Raw genomic sequence first — 13,366 nt, 5'->3', positions numbered from 1 at the left:
TGTGATCCAAACACCTCAAACTTTGATTCGTCTGTCCATAAAACTTTTTTCCAATCTTCCTCTGTCCAATGTCTGTGTTCTTTTGCCCATATTAATCTTTTCATTTTATTAGCCAGTCTCAGATATGGCTTTTCTTTGCCACTTTGCCCTGAAGGCCAGCATCCCGGAGTCGCCTCTTCACTGTAGACGTTGACACTGGCGTTTTGCATGTACTATTTAATGAAGCTGCCAGTTGAGGAGCTGTGAGGCGTCGATTTCTCAAACTAGAGACTCTAATGTACTTGTCTTGTTGCTCAGTTGTGCAGCGGGGCCTCACACTTCTCTTTCTACTCTGGTTAGAGCCTGTTTGTGCTCTCCTCTGAAGGGAGTAGTACACACCGTTGTAGGAAATCTTCAATTTCTTGGCAATTTCACAAATGGAATAGCCTTCATTTCTAAGAACAAGAATAGACTGTCGAGTTTCACATGAAAGTTCTTTTTCTGGCCATTTTGAGAGTTTCATGGAACAAACAAATGTAATGCTCCAGATTCTCAACTAGGTCAAAGGAAGGTCAATTTTATAGCTTCTCAAATCAGCCAAATTGTTTTCAGCTGAGCTAACATACTTGTGCAAGGGTTTTCTAGGGTTTTCTAAACATCCATTAGCCTTCTTACACAGTTAGCAAACACAATGTACCATTAAAACACTGGAGTGGTGGTTGTTGGAAATGGGCCTCTATACACCTATGTAGATATAGCAATAAAAACAAGACATTTGCAGCTAGAATAGTCATTTACCACATTAACAATGTATAGAGTGTATTTCTGATTCATTTAATGTTAGCTTCATTGAAAAAAAAAATGCTTTTCCTTCAAAAATAATGAAATTTCTAAATGACCCCAAACTTTTGAACGGTAGTGTATATTATAATCCCTGCAAATCCATCCAATAAACCACATACAAAAGAGCATGAAAAAAATCAGCCATGACTTTGTAGATCAGTCATAACTTAGAAGGTACATTATTGCATATTTCAACTCCTATTTTCTAAGGTATGCTTTTTGAGTACCCAGTAAACAATCTGGAAATTGTTAATATTGTTTTTATTACACTTCAAATCTGTAGCTTGTTTTGTAGAACATAACACAGTGTATCTGTCAGAGAACAATGATAATTTAGCTATTGTACGAGAATTATTGCCTAGTACAGGTGGCTTGCCCGGTTAGCAATGAGAAATGTGCTCTTTCAATAGCAAAAATATAGGAGAATTTAGCATTTGGTAAAGACAACATAAGGCTAAATTCACACATATACATTGCTCTAACTATTGTGAGACCGAAGGACTCACTGTGGACTCTAACTGACCTCCATTCCAGCAGTATTAGCATTTTTCAGATGTTCACAAAAGCGTGGTCTGCCACACTTTTGTGCATGTTTTTCTGCAAATGACTAAGGGCTTATTTAGAAGTAAGTTTCGTATGTATGCTGTGTTTTTCTCACTGCCAAGATGGAGGCCAATTCTTAAGACTTTGTCAGCATCCTTTTGGAATCCTTTTTCTTGGGGAGGCTGATGAAAAAGCAGACACAGTGCTCAGTGGAGAGTACTGTATATGTATCAACCTACCCTTTGCCAGTATAGTACAAATTTGACATTATTCTTGATCTCAGATTCTATAGAAAAGTCTCAAAGTCTAAAATGAGATCTTTTGGGCCAATTCTCGATCCAAGTAAATTTTTCTTTTAAATCCTAATCCTGTTCCATCAGAACTTTCACATGAGCTGACGTTGTACGTGTTATGCCTTCGATCTCCCCAATCTGCTCCATAACATTTTGCATATCATCTCTAACAGTCATTATATCCAAGCAAACATTTCCTAGTTGCATTTTGAGAGTATTTATTGAGGTGTTTGTAAATCTAACAGTGGCAAGTATTTCCTCAAGTATTTTAATCCCCTTCCCAGACTAATACAGAGGGTGCAAGTAAAGCACACAGACTATTATGCAAATGTGTATGCTATACCTACCATAGCAGTCATCATATTCTTCTGAAGGAACTGAGTGTCTTAGTTGTGTAGAAATAAAAGTCTCACCACCCTTTGAACTGAAATTTGTAGATCTTGCCCTTACTTTTTCTATTTGCAGTTAAGATTCCTTTGTGCCGGGCACACGTTCATCATTGGCTCTTTTGACAGACATTGAAAGTCAGCAAATTAATCTTCAGTTCACATCCATTCCAATAAATATATTTCTCCTTGCACTCTCTTAGCAAAGAATACTGTAGACTGCTTTGATCAACCTTGTAGCTCTTCAAGCCACGCAGCCAGTTACTTTTATAACCCTTACAGAGATTGTTCGGCCTTAGGATACAAGTCTGTAGTCACTCTATTTGTCTGCAGACTTGTGAATCCTCACATCTCGCACACTGCACGCTGTCAGGATTCTCCGGTGCCTGCAAAGGCAGCTGCGAGCACGTGACTGCAAGTATGTGATTTGCATACACGTGGTCATGTTCCGACTAAATGGGTGTGGCCTCGCTCAATGCAAGTGTATAGAGTGAGGCCGGACAAGACTAGTTGGAATGTGGCTAGAAGTATAGAAGTTGTGACGCACCCCCTGGGTAGTGTGTGCACGTGTGTGGGTTACCCGGAGCCGGGTCTCTGGGGGTTGTAGTCTCTGTGGCGGTGACCCGGTCCGTGACTCAGGGCGGTCAAATCAGTGGCAGTTTTTTATATGTTTTAGGTTAATGTCCGACTACGCCACCCGTGGATTGCGGCTATTATGAACCGCCGCTGCGAGGCAGTCCACTGAGGCTGATGGTGTGTGCAGCTGAGATAGTATAACTCCCCACGGAAAGAGTGTAGCCTCAGGGCAGTGAGTGTGGATGATGAGAGTGATGGTGCACGGGTGAAGCAGGAACGACTCAGAGTCTTTGCAGTGCAGTTCAGGGTCTTTACTGATGATGATAAGGCAGACCCTCCCGGGACTACAGGCTAGCATAAGGGGCCTGGTCAGTCTGTGAACAAACAGGAGTTCCCCTGGCCAGGTGGAGTTGTAGGCCTCCCCGTCTATCTGTACTCTTCCTGGCTACCTTACTGTAAGCGAGCGGAAGTAGCCCACGTCCCTGAGTATACCGTGTGGTGCTCACCCGTATGGCTGGTGACTTGGACCCTCTGGTAGCTTCCGCTCCTCGATGGCGGTACCGGTCCCTTGTGTGTGACTGAGCCTCCGGGCTTCCTATGGCCAGAGGACCTGAAATCCCCTGCCGGCTGGTTTTTGCTGCTGGATATACAAGTCCTCACAGCCTCGGACTCCTGTGTCCGGACGTAGTGTCTTCAGCCAGGACGAGCAATATCTGCTTCTAGTCCCTCCCACTTGCTCTCAGACGTAATATTTCTATTACTGTGGTAACCAGACCCCTGAGGTGCCACAGTTGCATACTTGCAATCACATGACCACCCGCTCCCGGGGTCGGCACCAGAAGATCCTCACAGCGTGCAGTGCGTGCTACTGCCGACTTGTAGCCCAAGGCCAGACAACCCCTTTAAGTAACTGGATCAGAAAATCAGTTTCTCCTTTCAGAGGGTAAAATTGATTGCGCTCCAGTGCACACTACTCAGCAAAACCGTATCCGGTCACTGGGTCCATTGATGTTGGCCATCAGCACTTCCTACCACAGCATCCCCATCCCCAATAATAAATAAAAACCTAAATAACAAATACCAAGACCAATAATACCGGCATACATTGGTTGTAAAGTGGTAGTTCTGCAGACTAACAGATTGCAGTACAGATCACTCCAGCAATCAGCAGTGAGACCCTCCAGCAAGCAAATATTTATAGTGACCAGATTGGAGGTGATAACTAAGTTTAGACTGATATTTCTTTTGTCTGGTGCTGATGTATTATACAATGCTAGGCTATAGATATGCCACATGTCCTGTTGCTTTCAGCACTTGCTGCTTGCCGTAGGCCCTGTAGTACCTTGTTATACACTGTACTGTACTAAGGGTCCCGCAGCCATTTCCTCTTGGGATCAATGCAGCACTTCCTCCCAGCTAATATACACACTCGTGGTGCTACTGGGTGTTCCTAGCTGTCACCTATTTTTAACCGGCCTCCTGTGCTGTGAAGTTCACCTGAGTCACCACACCCTTGTCCTGCCCCCTTCCATTCTCCGTGCTCTGAAGAAATACCAATCATTTTTTCCAAATTCTGCCGTACTGCATGTTTTCCTTTCTGGGCCTGGAGAAAGAAGGTGGAGGGAGAGGATTCCTCAGGGCAGTAACTCCACTCCACACCTAGAAACAGGTATAAAGAGTGAACTAAACTACAGAGTCCATCCAAAACCACCGCGGTCATAGCTGTACTTATGCTGCTGTGTGTATCTATAGAGCTGGGATTACATATTGTAACTTAATGTAGATCTGGAAGGATAAGTCCCATTGGCCGGGACATATTCACTGCAGATCAACTGTGGCAAAACTAAGGCTGGGGCTATATGGCGACTTTGGTAGTGACACAGGATAGATGGTCAAAAATCACTGTCTGGCACTGCTAGATTGCAGCACAATGCAGCTAATGGGGTCTCATTGCGACCCACAAGGTACCAAAACGGCGACAAGCAAGTAACAAAAAGGTGGAAACAATTGGATTTTTTTCGCAACTTGCTTATCGCACTCACATCACTTTGCAATACAATTCACCTTCTCCATTGCACTGTGGTCTAGCAGCAGCATGTAGTAATTTTTGGCCGCGCAATGTGATGGTGTAGCCTCTGCCTAAATTATGCAGATTTTGCTGTGGATCCTGTTGCAGATTTACTGCATATTACACCCTTCATGATGCAAAGGTGAAGTCCATAGTAAATAATTGACATGTCAAAACCACTGCGATGGTCAATGTATACTGTGGACTTGGATTTTCTCTGCAGCGTGTGAAAATTTTGTCAAATCTCAGGCACAATGCTGGTTTCATAATACACAACACACTTTCTGTCTAGAAAATCGACACTGAAAATGCATTGCATATATGACCATGTGAACGTATCCGAAAGGTAGAATACTGGGTTAAAAAACATATCAGAAGTGTCAAAGTAGCCTTTGAACATAAAAAAAGGAGGTTTCAATTCACCGACAGCAAGGAGGGATTTAGAAAATGGCTAGGGAAAAAGTTTAAAGAAGCACTCCTATCAAAGTTTGTATCCTCTTAATATATTGCAGCCATCATATTATATAGCACTGTGTGCTTACAATTGCTCATTTTTGCCTTTCTACCCAGCTAATTATCCTCTTTTCCATTAGGTCTATGACATCACATGATTAAAAACAGACTAGCTGAATCCTTCTAAGCTCTATGTAGACTTTGCAGTGATGTAGAATTGTAGTTCTAATGATCACTCATGCAGGGAAAAAAACTTCCTGTTTCTACATAGAGCTTACAAGTATTCAGCTAGTGTGAGTTTAATCATGTGATGTCATAGACCTAATGGAAAAGAGAAGAATTAACTGGGTAAAAAGGCAAAATGAGCAATTGTAAGTACACAGTGCTATGTAATATGATGATTGCAATATATTAAGGGGATAAAATCTTTGACAGGAGGAGTGCTTCTTTAATGAAAACTTGCAATAGTACAATTGTAAACGGAAGATCATTTTTCCGAGGGTAAACCACAGATCCCTGCAGGTGTTTATGTCAAATAATAATTTGGGTTGAACTAGAATATACACAATGGGATTTAATGGTTGAAAATACACATCTATCATGATGTTTAGTCATGTGCACTGCCAGTCTGAGTCATCTGCATTACCAGTCTTTCTTCAATGAACCTTGTACTATGGTCTGGTAAAAAGACATTGATGGGGGAAGCAGCAATGCAGAATAATTCACAATACATTGATGATTATTACTATTAGTATTATTATTAGAAAAGCAAAATATGTAGATCAGATTTTTTTTCTTCATTTCCAAACTCACAAACTAGTTCTGAATTAGCATAGTTTGTGACTGAAACTACCACTCCTGCCATTTCATCAGTATTACCTTCATCATAAATATTTCATCACAGAGGAGGGATATATTTTCCGGAATGAATAAGGCTAATAAGAATGCAGTATAAGTGTGGAGTTTCCATTTGCTCTCATTGAAAGCAGTTCTCCACCCAAATACAGGGATACAATTTATCATGTTTCTGTCCTTGGGTTACAATGTATTTCACTTGTTAGAGCGGTAGTTAGTGATTCAGTGCTTATCTTTCTACAGTAACTATGGCTTTAGTCATAGTCAGCCATACAATGACATGTAGAATATCAATGAATAAAATGCATGCTGAAGTAAACTACATAAACTAATGTCAAAGGGTCAGTTGTTAGGTATGATGTGGAATGTAAGTGCCTAATACAGCGTAAGACCTGGTTCATGTTGGAATATACAACAGCTGCAGGCTTATGTTGGAGAGACTATGCAGAGCAGACAGCTGATTGCTCTGTGTTAATTGCTGTAGCTTGTTGATTTGTGTGTGGTTCCCCTGTAAACTCTACTGTATAGCCCTTTTGGTTTTCTTTGTGTCAGGTTTTTCCATGTTTCCTACATGTTGCTGATCATAATGAATATAATGGTTGCTGTATGTCCCAAGTAAGACTACTGTATTCATTCTCCCACAATGTCTGAGTGCTGATAATTCTGCTGAAAGCAGAAATCTGCAACAGTTCACACTTCAGTTCAGAGCCTTGTTGGAGATCTTGTCTGAATTTTTAATGCCAAGATTAATACATAGCTTTATTCCTGCTGTTAAAATCCTTATAAAACTATAAAAAATCAGTTTGGATCCGTCACTGGGCTGTAGCTTCCACTATGAACACAACCGTTGAAACATGCACATGGCTGTATTACAATTCACACTGGTAATATGGTGCCAGAAGAAGGCACACAAAGTATCTAGATTGTTGCATATTTAGTGCCACAAACTGGAAACTCTAATACTACCATATTTGTGGCAGAAAGTGCCAGGTCATCCTTCTTCCCAATGAAGGGAATAGGATAATGGCTGACTGTTTAATGACACCTTGAGTCTATTCTAAGTAATCTGTAAAGTGAGTTATGCTCCAAATACCAGTAACTTCTTCTAATAATATTATATGAATAATAAGAACAGTCTTGAACTGGGTGCTGAGAGCCCACCAGTAACCTTCACTGTGAGGGCCACTGATCAGCTACATGTGAATATTACATTACCCTCATTCACACATTTATCCATGCAGCTATATAATAATAAATTTGGTAGCTTGTTAAATGACTGATGAGATTGTCTGTACCTAGTGAATCTAGTGTTTTGTGCCAACTACTGCTCGTTCAGGGGGTGGGATGCTCACGCCTCCGATGTGGCCCACCAGGGGATTCACCTGTTCCCCGATGGGCCAGTCCAAGTCTGAATAAGAAGGTTTCTATGTCTTTTCAAGATGCAAGGGTGTTCCTGCACCTCCACACACTGCAGTGGTTTTTGAGAATTATGCTGCCCAGTGTCAGTGTTGTACAGGCATTACGGTAGGTAACATGTTTTGTACTCTGTTTTATGATTACAATAGGAGAAAAAGTATTTTACTATATTTTATGGACACTGTGTTTGGTACAATTTATGGTAAGACATTTTATAAGCTCTGCATAGTTATACCATATAACTAAAATTCAGCCTTGTTGGCTCATTATTGTTTAACTAATTATGTAATCACAATACTACCATTCACATTTAACGTTTCTAATGTGTTAAAACTAATATACCTAAGGAGTTTAAAGGGTTTTCTACCCGAGACAGCTTTCTTGGAAACACAATGACTACAGCCCCACTGAAGATGCAACTCTTTTAGCCAGAATGAAGCACTGCATTAAAAAGAGCACCTCCCAAAAGTAGAACACCCATCTCGTGTGTATTAGTTAGGTGGGCCCTTTCTCGTAATCATCACACTCTCAGGGACACTTTTAACCCTTTTGTTTTTTCCAATCTTGATAGTTGTGTAATGGAAGACATTGGTGCCATTCCGCTATGATATATCACCAATGTCCAATCTTTGGGGTCCTGCCAATCTCTAGAACACTATGGCACCATCAAAGTGTCCTGCCATTTTTTTCATTTGCTTTTGGCTTTTCAAAGTTTACAGACAGTTGTAAGGCCAGCCATTATAGTCAATGGTTGTACATGCAGCTACAAGGAAAAAGCCAACTAGAGTCGATAATCTACGATGTAGCAGGACACTTTTCCAAAACCACTGCTCCCTCATTCTACTGATTGCTAAAGGTTAGACCAAGGCCAATTGAACACAGGGGGCATATCCTAAAGTTATCTTTTGATAAGACAGCCTCATTATGATTAATTTTTGGCTTTGTAATCCTTAAGGATTATTGGCTGTCAATTTTTAGCTAAGCTGTCCAAAAAAAATGTAATGGTTGAGAAACCTGTTTAAGAAATCATCTCTGCCTACAGGACAGCCAATTGCAAATGCAAAAAAAAATCAAGTGTGCAATAGGCTGCCATAAATCTAAAACTTTACTAATAGCCCCTCATTAGACACATAACCATTTTTATTTTACATCTTCATTTCCAAAACATACGTAATTCTCCTCCTAAATATGTCATGAATAGTATTGACAATATGCTCTTAAAATGAGACACTCTCCCTGGGTGGGGACATCTTTCTGTCCTACGCAACTGGTTTAGCAAGTTAGATGCACATTCTGCTCTCATTGCCTAGGCTAGAAGTTTTGGGAGGAGCCTGCTGTTTCTGTACTGTCCTGTCTTACATACCTCTTCTTCTCTGCTTGTCACTGTCAGGTTCTCAGGTGCAGCGAACACTCGGACAAAGGCTCCAGGACCACAGGGAGGGACAGCAAAGGGGGCAAGAGCAGCACCATGTTCAAGGGACAAAGCAAGTCACCTACCAAGTCACCCACCAAGTCACCAAACAAGTCGCCTTCAAAGTATAGCAAGTGAGTCTGGGATGCAGGGTGGTTATCCAAATTGTATAAGTCGTGATGGCGGCGAACCTCATTGCAATAGGCCTGTGATCGGTCCTGATTAACTCCCAACCACTGATGTTCTGCATTCTACCGCTGGTCTGGTATTGGCATCTGTTTCCTATAGGCAATCAATTCTGGAATCCACATTTTATTTTATGTATTTATTCATATTATTATTAATTATTATTATTATACGTTTAGAATGAAGTTGACATTGCTTTTCATGATGACATACATATATATGTAGCAAAACTAGGTTTGTTATTTGGCATAACTGATTGTGAGATAGCAAAGTGATGTCTGCGGTTTCATATAGGACCGTATACCTACTACATAATCTCTTTATCCTAGTACACAGATGAGAACGGCATATTCAGCTGCTATATTTTTGTTATTCTTCTCACGATTCAGAAGATGATTTCAATATTGCAAAAAAAACAAAAAACAATAATAATTATAATGCAGAAGTGAATTACAAAAAGTGTCACTTATAATCGTTCTGATCAATAGAAGACTACGAAACTTCAGAAAAGAACTGCACCAAAACAAATTTTCCCAAATAGTTCAGATCTTTTACTTAAACGTCAGAATGGAATCTTATAGAAACAAGTCAAAATTTATGAACTGTCCGAAGCAAAGGGGTTAATCCAAAGGGCTGCTGTGATTCAGGACAGTATTGGGGTGTTGTCTGAATGGAATGGTAAAGGTGACACTGAAATTAGGCGGTGACAGGAATGCTGGGAAGAACCAGAATAGCAGGTAGACAATGAATCAAAGCCAGCAACACCCACCCAGTCTCCAATATTCAACCTGTTTGAGGAGCTTGGACCACATAACCTTCTTATTATATATACTGTATCAGAGTATCACTGTTAATCATTTGCTACAATGGTATCTAAACAATCTGCTGTGAGCCAAATCTCTCTTATAACCTAATATTATGTTACAGTGTATCAGGAGGCAGAATGTAAGCCAGACTGTTTAGCTCAGGATTGTCTAGAATGACTACTGTTGCCAATTTAGCTTTGGAAAGTACACAGTCTATAGGGGCATTCAGCCTTTGGATATCACAAGAATGCTGCTATTCACTGTCAGCAAACAGAGATCTTGGCAATGGAGAAGAATTTAAATATAAATGATATTAAAGATTTCCAGAATATCTCATGCTACAATAAGCAAGCTCAATTCTCAGAAACCCCTTTTGTGGACTCAAAACCCAAATCCGTTAAGAGCGGATGACTTCCGTGTTACAACTCTTTTCAATGGAGCCCGGTACATTGAATGGCCGACTCTAATCCACATTAACGGATTAGAAAAGGATATGCACTTAGTTTACCAGAACGGGCAGAAGGATCCAGGCTGCACACAGCGTTTTCCGATCCTGCGCTAAGACCAATTAGGCAAAACAACTGATACGCTGGATGACTGGGAACGATCCCATATTAATTCATGGGATCAGTTCCTGTTTTGGTTGCTCTCCAAAGTTTCTGTACCATGCCAGAGAACAAAACACCAGATGGCCGCACGAATGGAAGAGAGGCCTAAAAGTAAGGCTTGACATGATAAACCAAAAAGTGCTTTCTTTGAAACAAAGAAATGAAGAGGGGTTGGTTCCAGCTACTGAGCGGCTCCGTCAAAGCTCAGTGGAGTGTGTTCGAAACACGTTGCCTTTTTGCTCATGCAATATGGAATCTATTTTTAATGTACACTAATAAATAATTATTTTTTAAAAGAGCTGGAACAAACCCCTCTTCATTTCTTGGATTCATCATGTTTGGCCATAACAGAATTCTGTGCACCTACATGCCTTGAGCCAAAACGGTGAGCTGGTTTTCCAAATCCTTCTTTGCACTTGTTTTCTTTGAAAGGCATAGCCATTATGTACTGGACCCTGGTGCAACAGCTAAACCTTGGTCTGCCACCTAAACACCAATGACATCACGGAGCATTGTATCTAGTGACAGCAGATATAGAGTGTATAAACATAGTACATCATATTCATTTATATAGTGAAGAAGTGCTGCCTAACATGACCTCCTTATAGACCTAAACTCTCTATGTGAATGGAAGGATTAATGGACCTGCTTGGAAAATTACACCCTATCTAATAAATAACCATCTAATCTCCCAAGAGTCGGACAGACACGCAGTACTGTATCAGCTGCTGCAGGGAAAATAAATAGCCATTCAGTGCAGTACAACATTTTCTGGGTTTGCCAAAATGCTAGCTGCTGATTCTTGGTGGCTCCAAAAAGTGCCCTAGCTTAAAAAAGGGTGGTCTACTCCCCATGACATTTTTATGGTCCTATGTAAAAGGATAACCCCTTAGATGCTATTTATGGGTTCGGTAATTTTATTTTTTGTTTTATACAGCTACATTTTTTACATCGGTAATATGACCTTAGCTTCCACTGGAATGGACATGCTGGGATTTTCAGTTCTGTAATACGTTGAGGGCCACTACCTGTCATAGACTTCCTTGAGTAACGTAGGAGGCATCTAGAGATACCATGTAAACACACTTTATTCCACAATTAAAGATTTTTTTATTAGGGTGTGTTTGTATGCTGCAGATTCCTGAGCAAGGTTGGGGCAATAAAGAGCACAATATAGGTGGTTTTATGTAATCTTCTCAGGACATGGGAGGACATGGGAGATTTGATTTAATGCAGTCAAATAAATATCACTGTAATTGCTTTGCATATTTTTTAACTTTCGGAAGACATATCTAATATTTGCATCCTATTTGCATTACTTTGCTCTATATTCTTTTTTCTATTAGTTTTCTTCAAAAGCCCTTGAGCTAGAAACCAGCCAGGAATTCAGAATATTTTGTGCTCCCTGGCTGGTGGACAAGGCGCATCACGTGGCTCTACTTCTCGTTCTCAGTTTGTAAGACTATCTGCCAGCATTTCTCCATAAGTGCCGCCTTCAGTCTTGACCTCTTGACTGGAGTGAGCCGATTCCCTTTAGTTGGATTTGAAGTGATACAATCAGTTCAGGTGTGGCTGAACTAAGGTATGAGGAATTATTGGTTCTTCGGTAAAAAAAAAAGAGCTCTATATGCCTGGATACGGAGGTATACTAAGGCGCCATAGACTTCTATAGGGTTGTATATTAAATGAAATGGTACCACAAGGCAATCTTAGGCAAAATACAATTTGAAATTGTATTTTGCATGAGACTTACTGGTGTGCACTGCCATTATTCGTATAGCTATTGGTCTTTTTCTTTGTAGGTGTATTTTTTTGTTATACGAGCACGTATCACTTAGAACAGGGGTGCGCAAACTGCGGCACTCAATGCCATTCTGTGCGGCCCTTAAACTACTTGTAACAGACAGTCTTGTATGAGTACGGCTACTTGCATGTAGTTTCCATTGCAGAGAAAAGAGAACCGACATACAGGCATCTATGTGCCCCCCATAAATATTAGGAGAATGAGGTCCCTTAACACGTGTTTGGCACTTCGAAAGGTGTTAGAGGTGATAGTCTCCATTAGTTCAGTTTACAATGGAGGGAGGGGAGCCACATGCACCCATTGCCTTCTCATCTCTGAAGTGCTAACTAGGTGAAAAGGGCACCCCATATTCTTCCCACTTTCTGGACTCCTACCTATCAGGCATTTACACATATACTTTTGCTAATACTCCTTTAAGTTTTATTGTGGCCTTTGGGAGTTTTCTATATGACAATTTATTTAAGTTTGTATTTTACTTTCTTATAGCGCCATTAATTCCACAGCGCTTTACAGACACTGCCAGCACTGTCCCCATTGGGGCTCACAATCTAGATTCTCTATCAGTATGTCTTTGGAGTGTGGGAGGAAATTGGAGGAAACCCACACAAAAACATATAAAACATATATACTCCCTGTAGATGTCCTTGATAAAGAGAGTACACTGTACTTGTCTGTTGGTTTGCCATATATAAGCAGGCAATCTTATCTGCTTTATTACTTTTGTAAGGTAGACCGTAGGTATTGCGGGTTCAGTTTGACAACCAATATGGCTGCACTTGTAACTTTTGGATAAATGATTTCTTCAACTGAATAGAAAGCGTTACAATATCCCTGTAATTTAAATGACACCATTACTCACAGTGATTTCTTTTAATTTTGCTTCTGTGTGTCTATGGACTACTACATATCTTTTTCATTAATTTGGGTTTTCATTTTTGATTGGCTTATTTAAAATTTATGCATGTAATTCCACTGGTTTTAACGTTACCACTGTTTGTTATATTCATTAAGTGCGTGACCAGTTATGGTGTTAGTCTTCATGATGTTTATTTCTTCGTTACCACTGTTAATATTATTTTATGCTATTTAACCCCTCTACATCTCCTATTATGGCACTTGGACATCACAGTGGAACCCAC

At 40.4% G+C, this 13,366-nt stretch overlaps 1 protein-coding gene across 2 annotated transcripts in view; it reads left to right on the top strand.

The window, feature by feature from the left end:
* The first annotated feature begins 4,173 nt into the window (after positions 1-4,173).
* The window catches only part of EVPL (envoplakin), a 52,923-nt gene continuing 43,730 nt past the window's right edge, over positions 4,174-13,366 (top strand). The window contains exons 1-2 of one of the 2 annotated variants that reach the window (XM_073683921.1): positions 4,174-4,289; positions 8,803-8,957. In XM_073683921.1, coding sequence (XP_073540022.1) covers positions 8,881-8,957 — 77 coding nt within the window. In that variant the 5' untranslated portion in view covers positions 4,174-4,289; positions 8,803-8,880. Of the gene's footprint in view, positions 4,290-8,752; positions 8,958-13,366 lie in introns of those variants that run through there. The other variant, XM_073683920.1, reaches the window with a different exon arrangement.

This window comes from Phyllobates terribilis, unplaced genomic scaffold (genome assembly GCF_046119375.1).
Source record: "Phyllobates terribilis strain yellow unplaced genomic scaffold, ASM4611937v1 Scaffold_5__5_contigs__length_657084704, whole genome shotgun sequence".
Classification (NCBI taxonomy): Eukaryota; Metazoa; Chordata; class Amphibia; order Anura; family Dendrobatidae; genus Phyllobates; species Phyllobates terribilis.
Note: the sequence above shows the minus strand (reverse complement) of the source record. Positions and strands in the feature narration are given on the sequence as shown.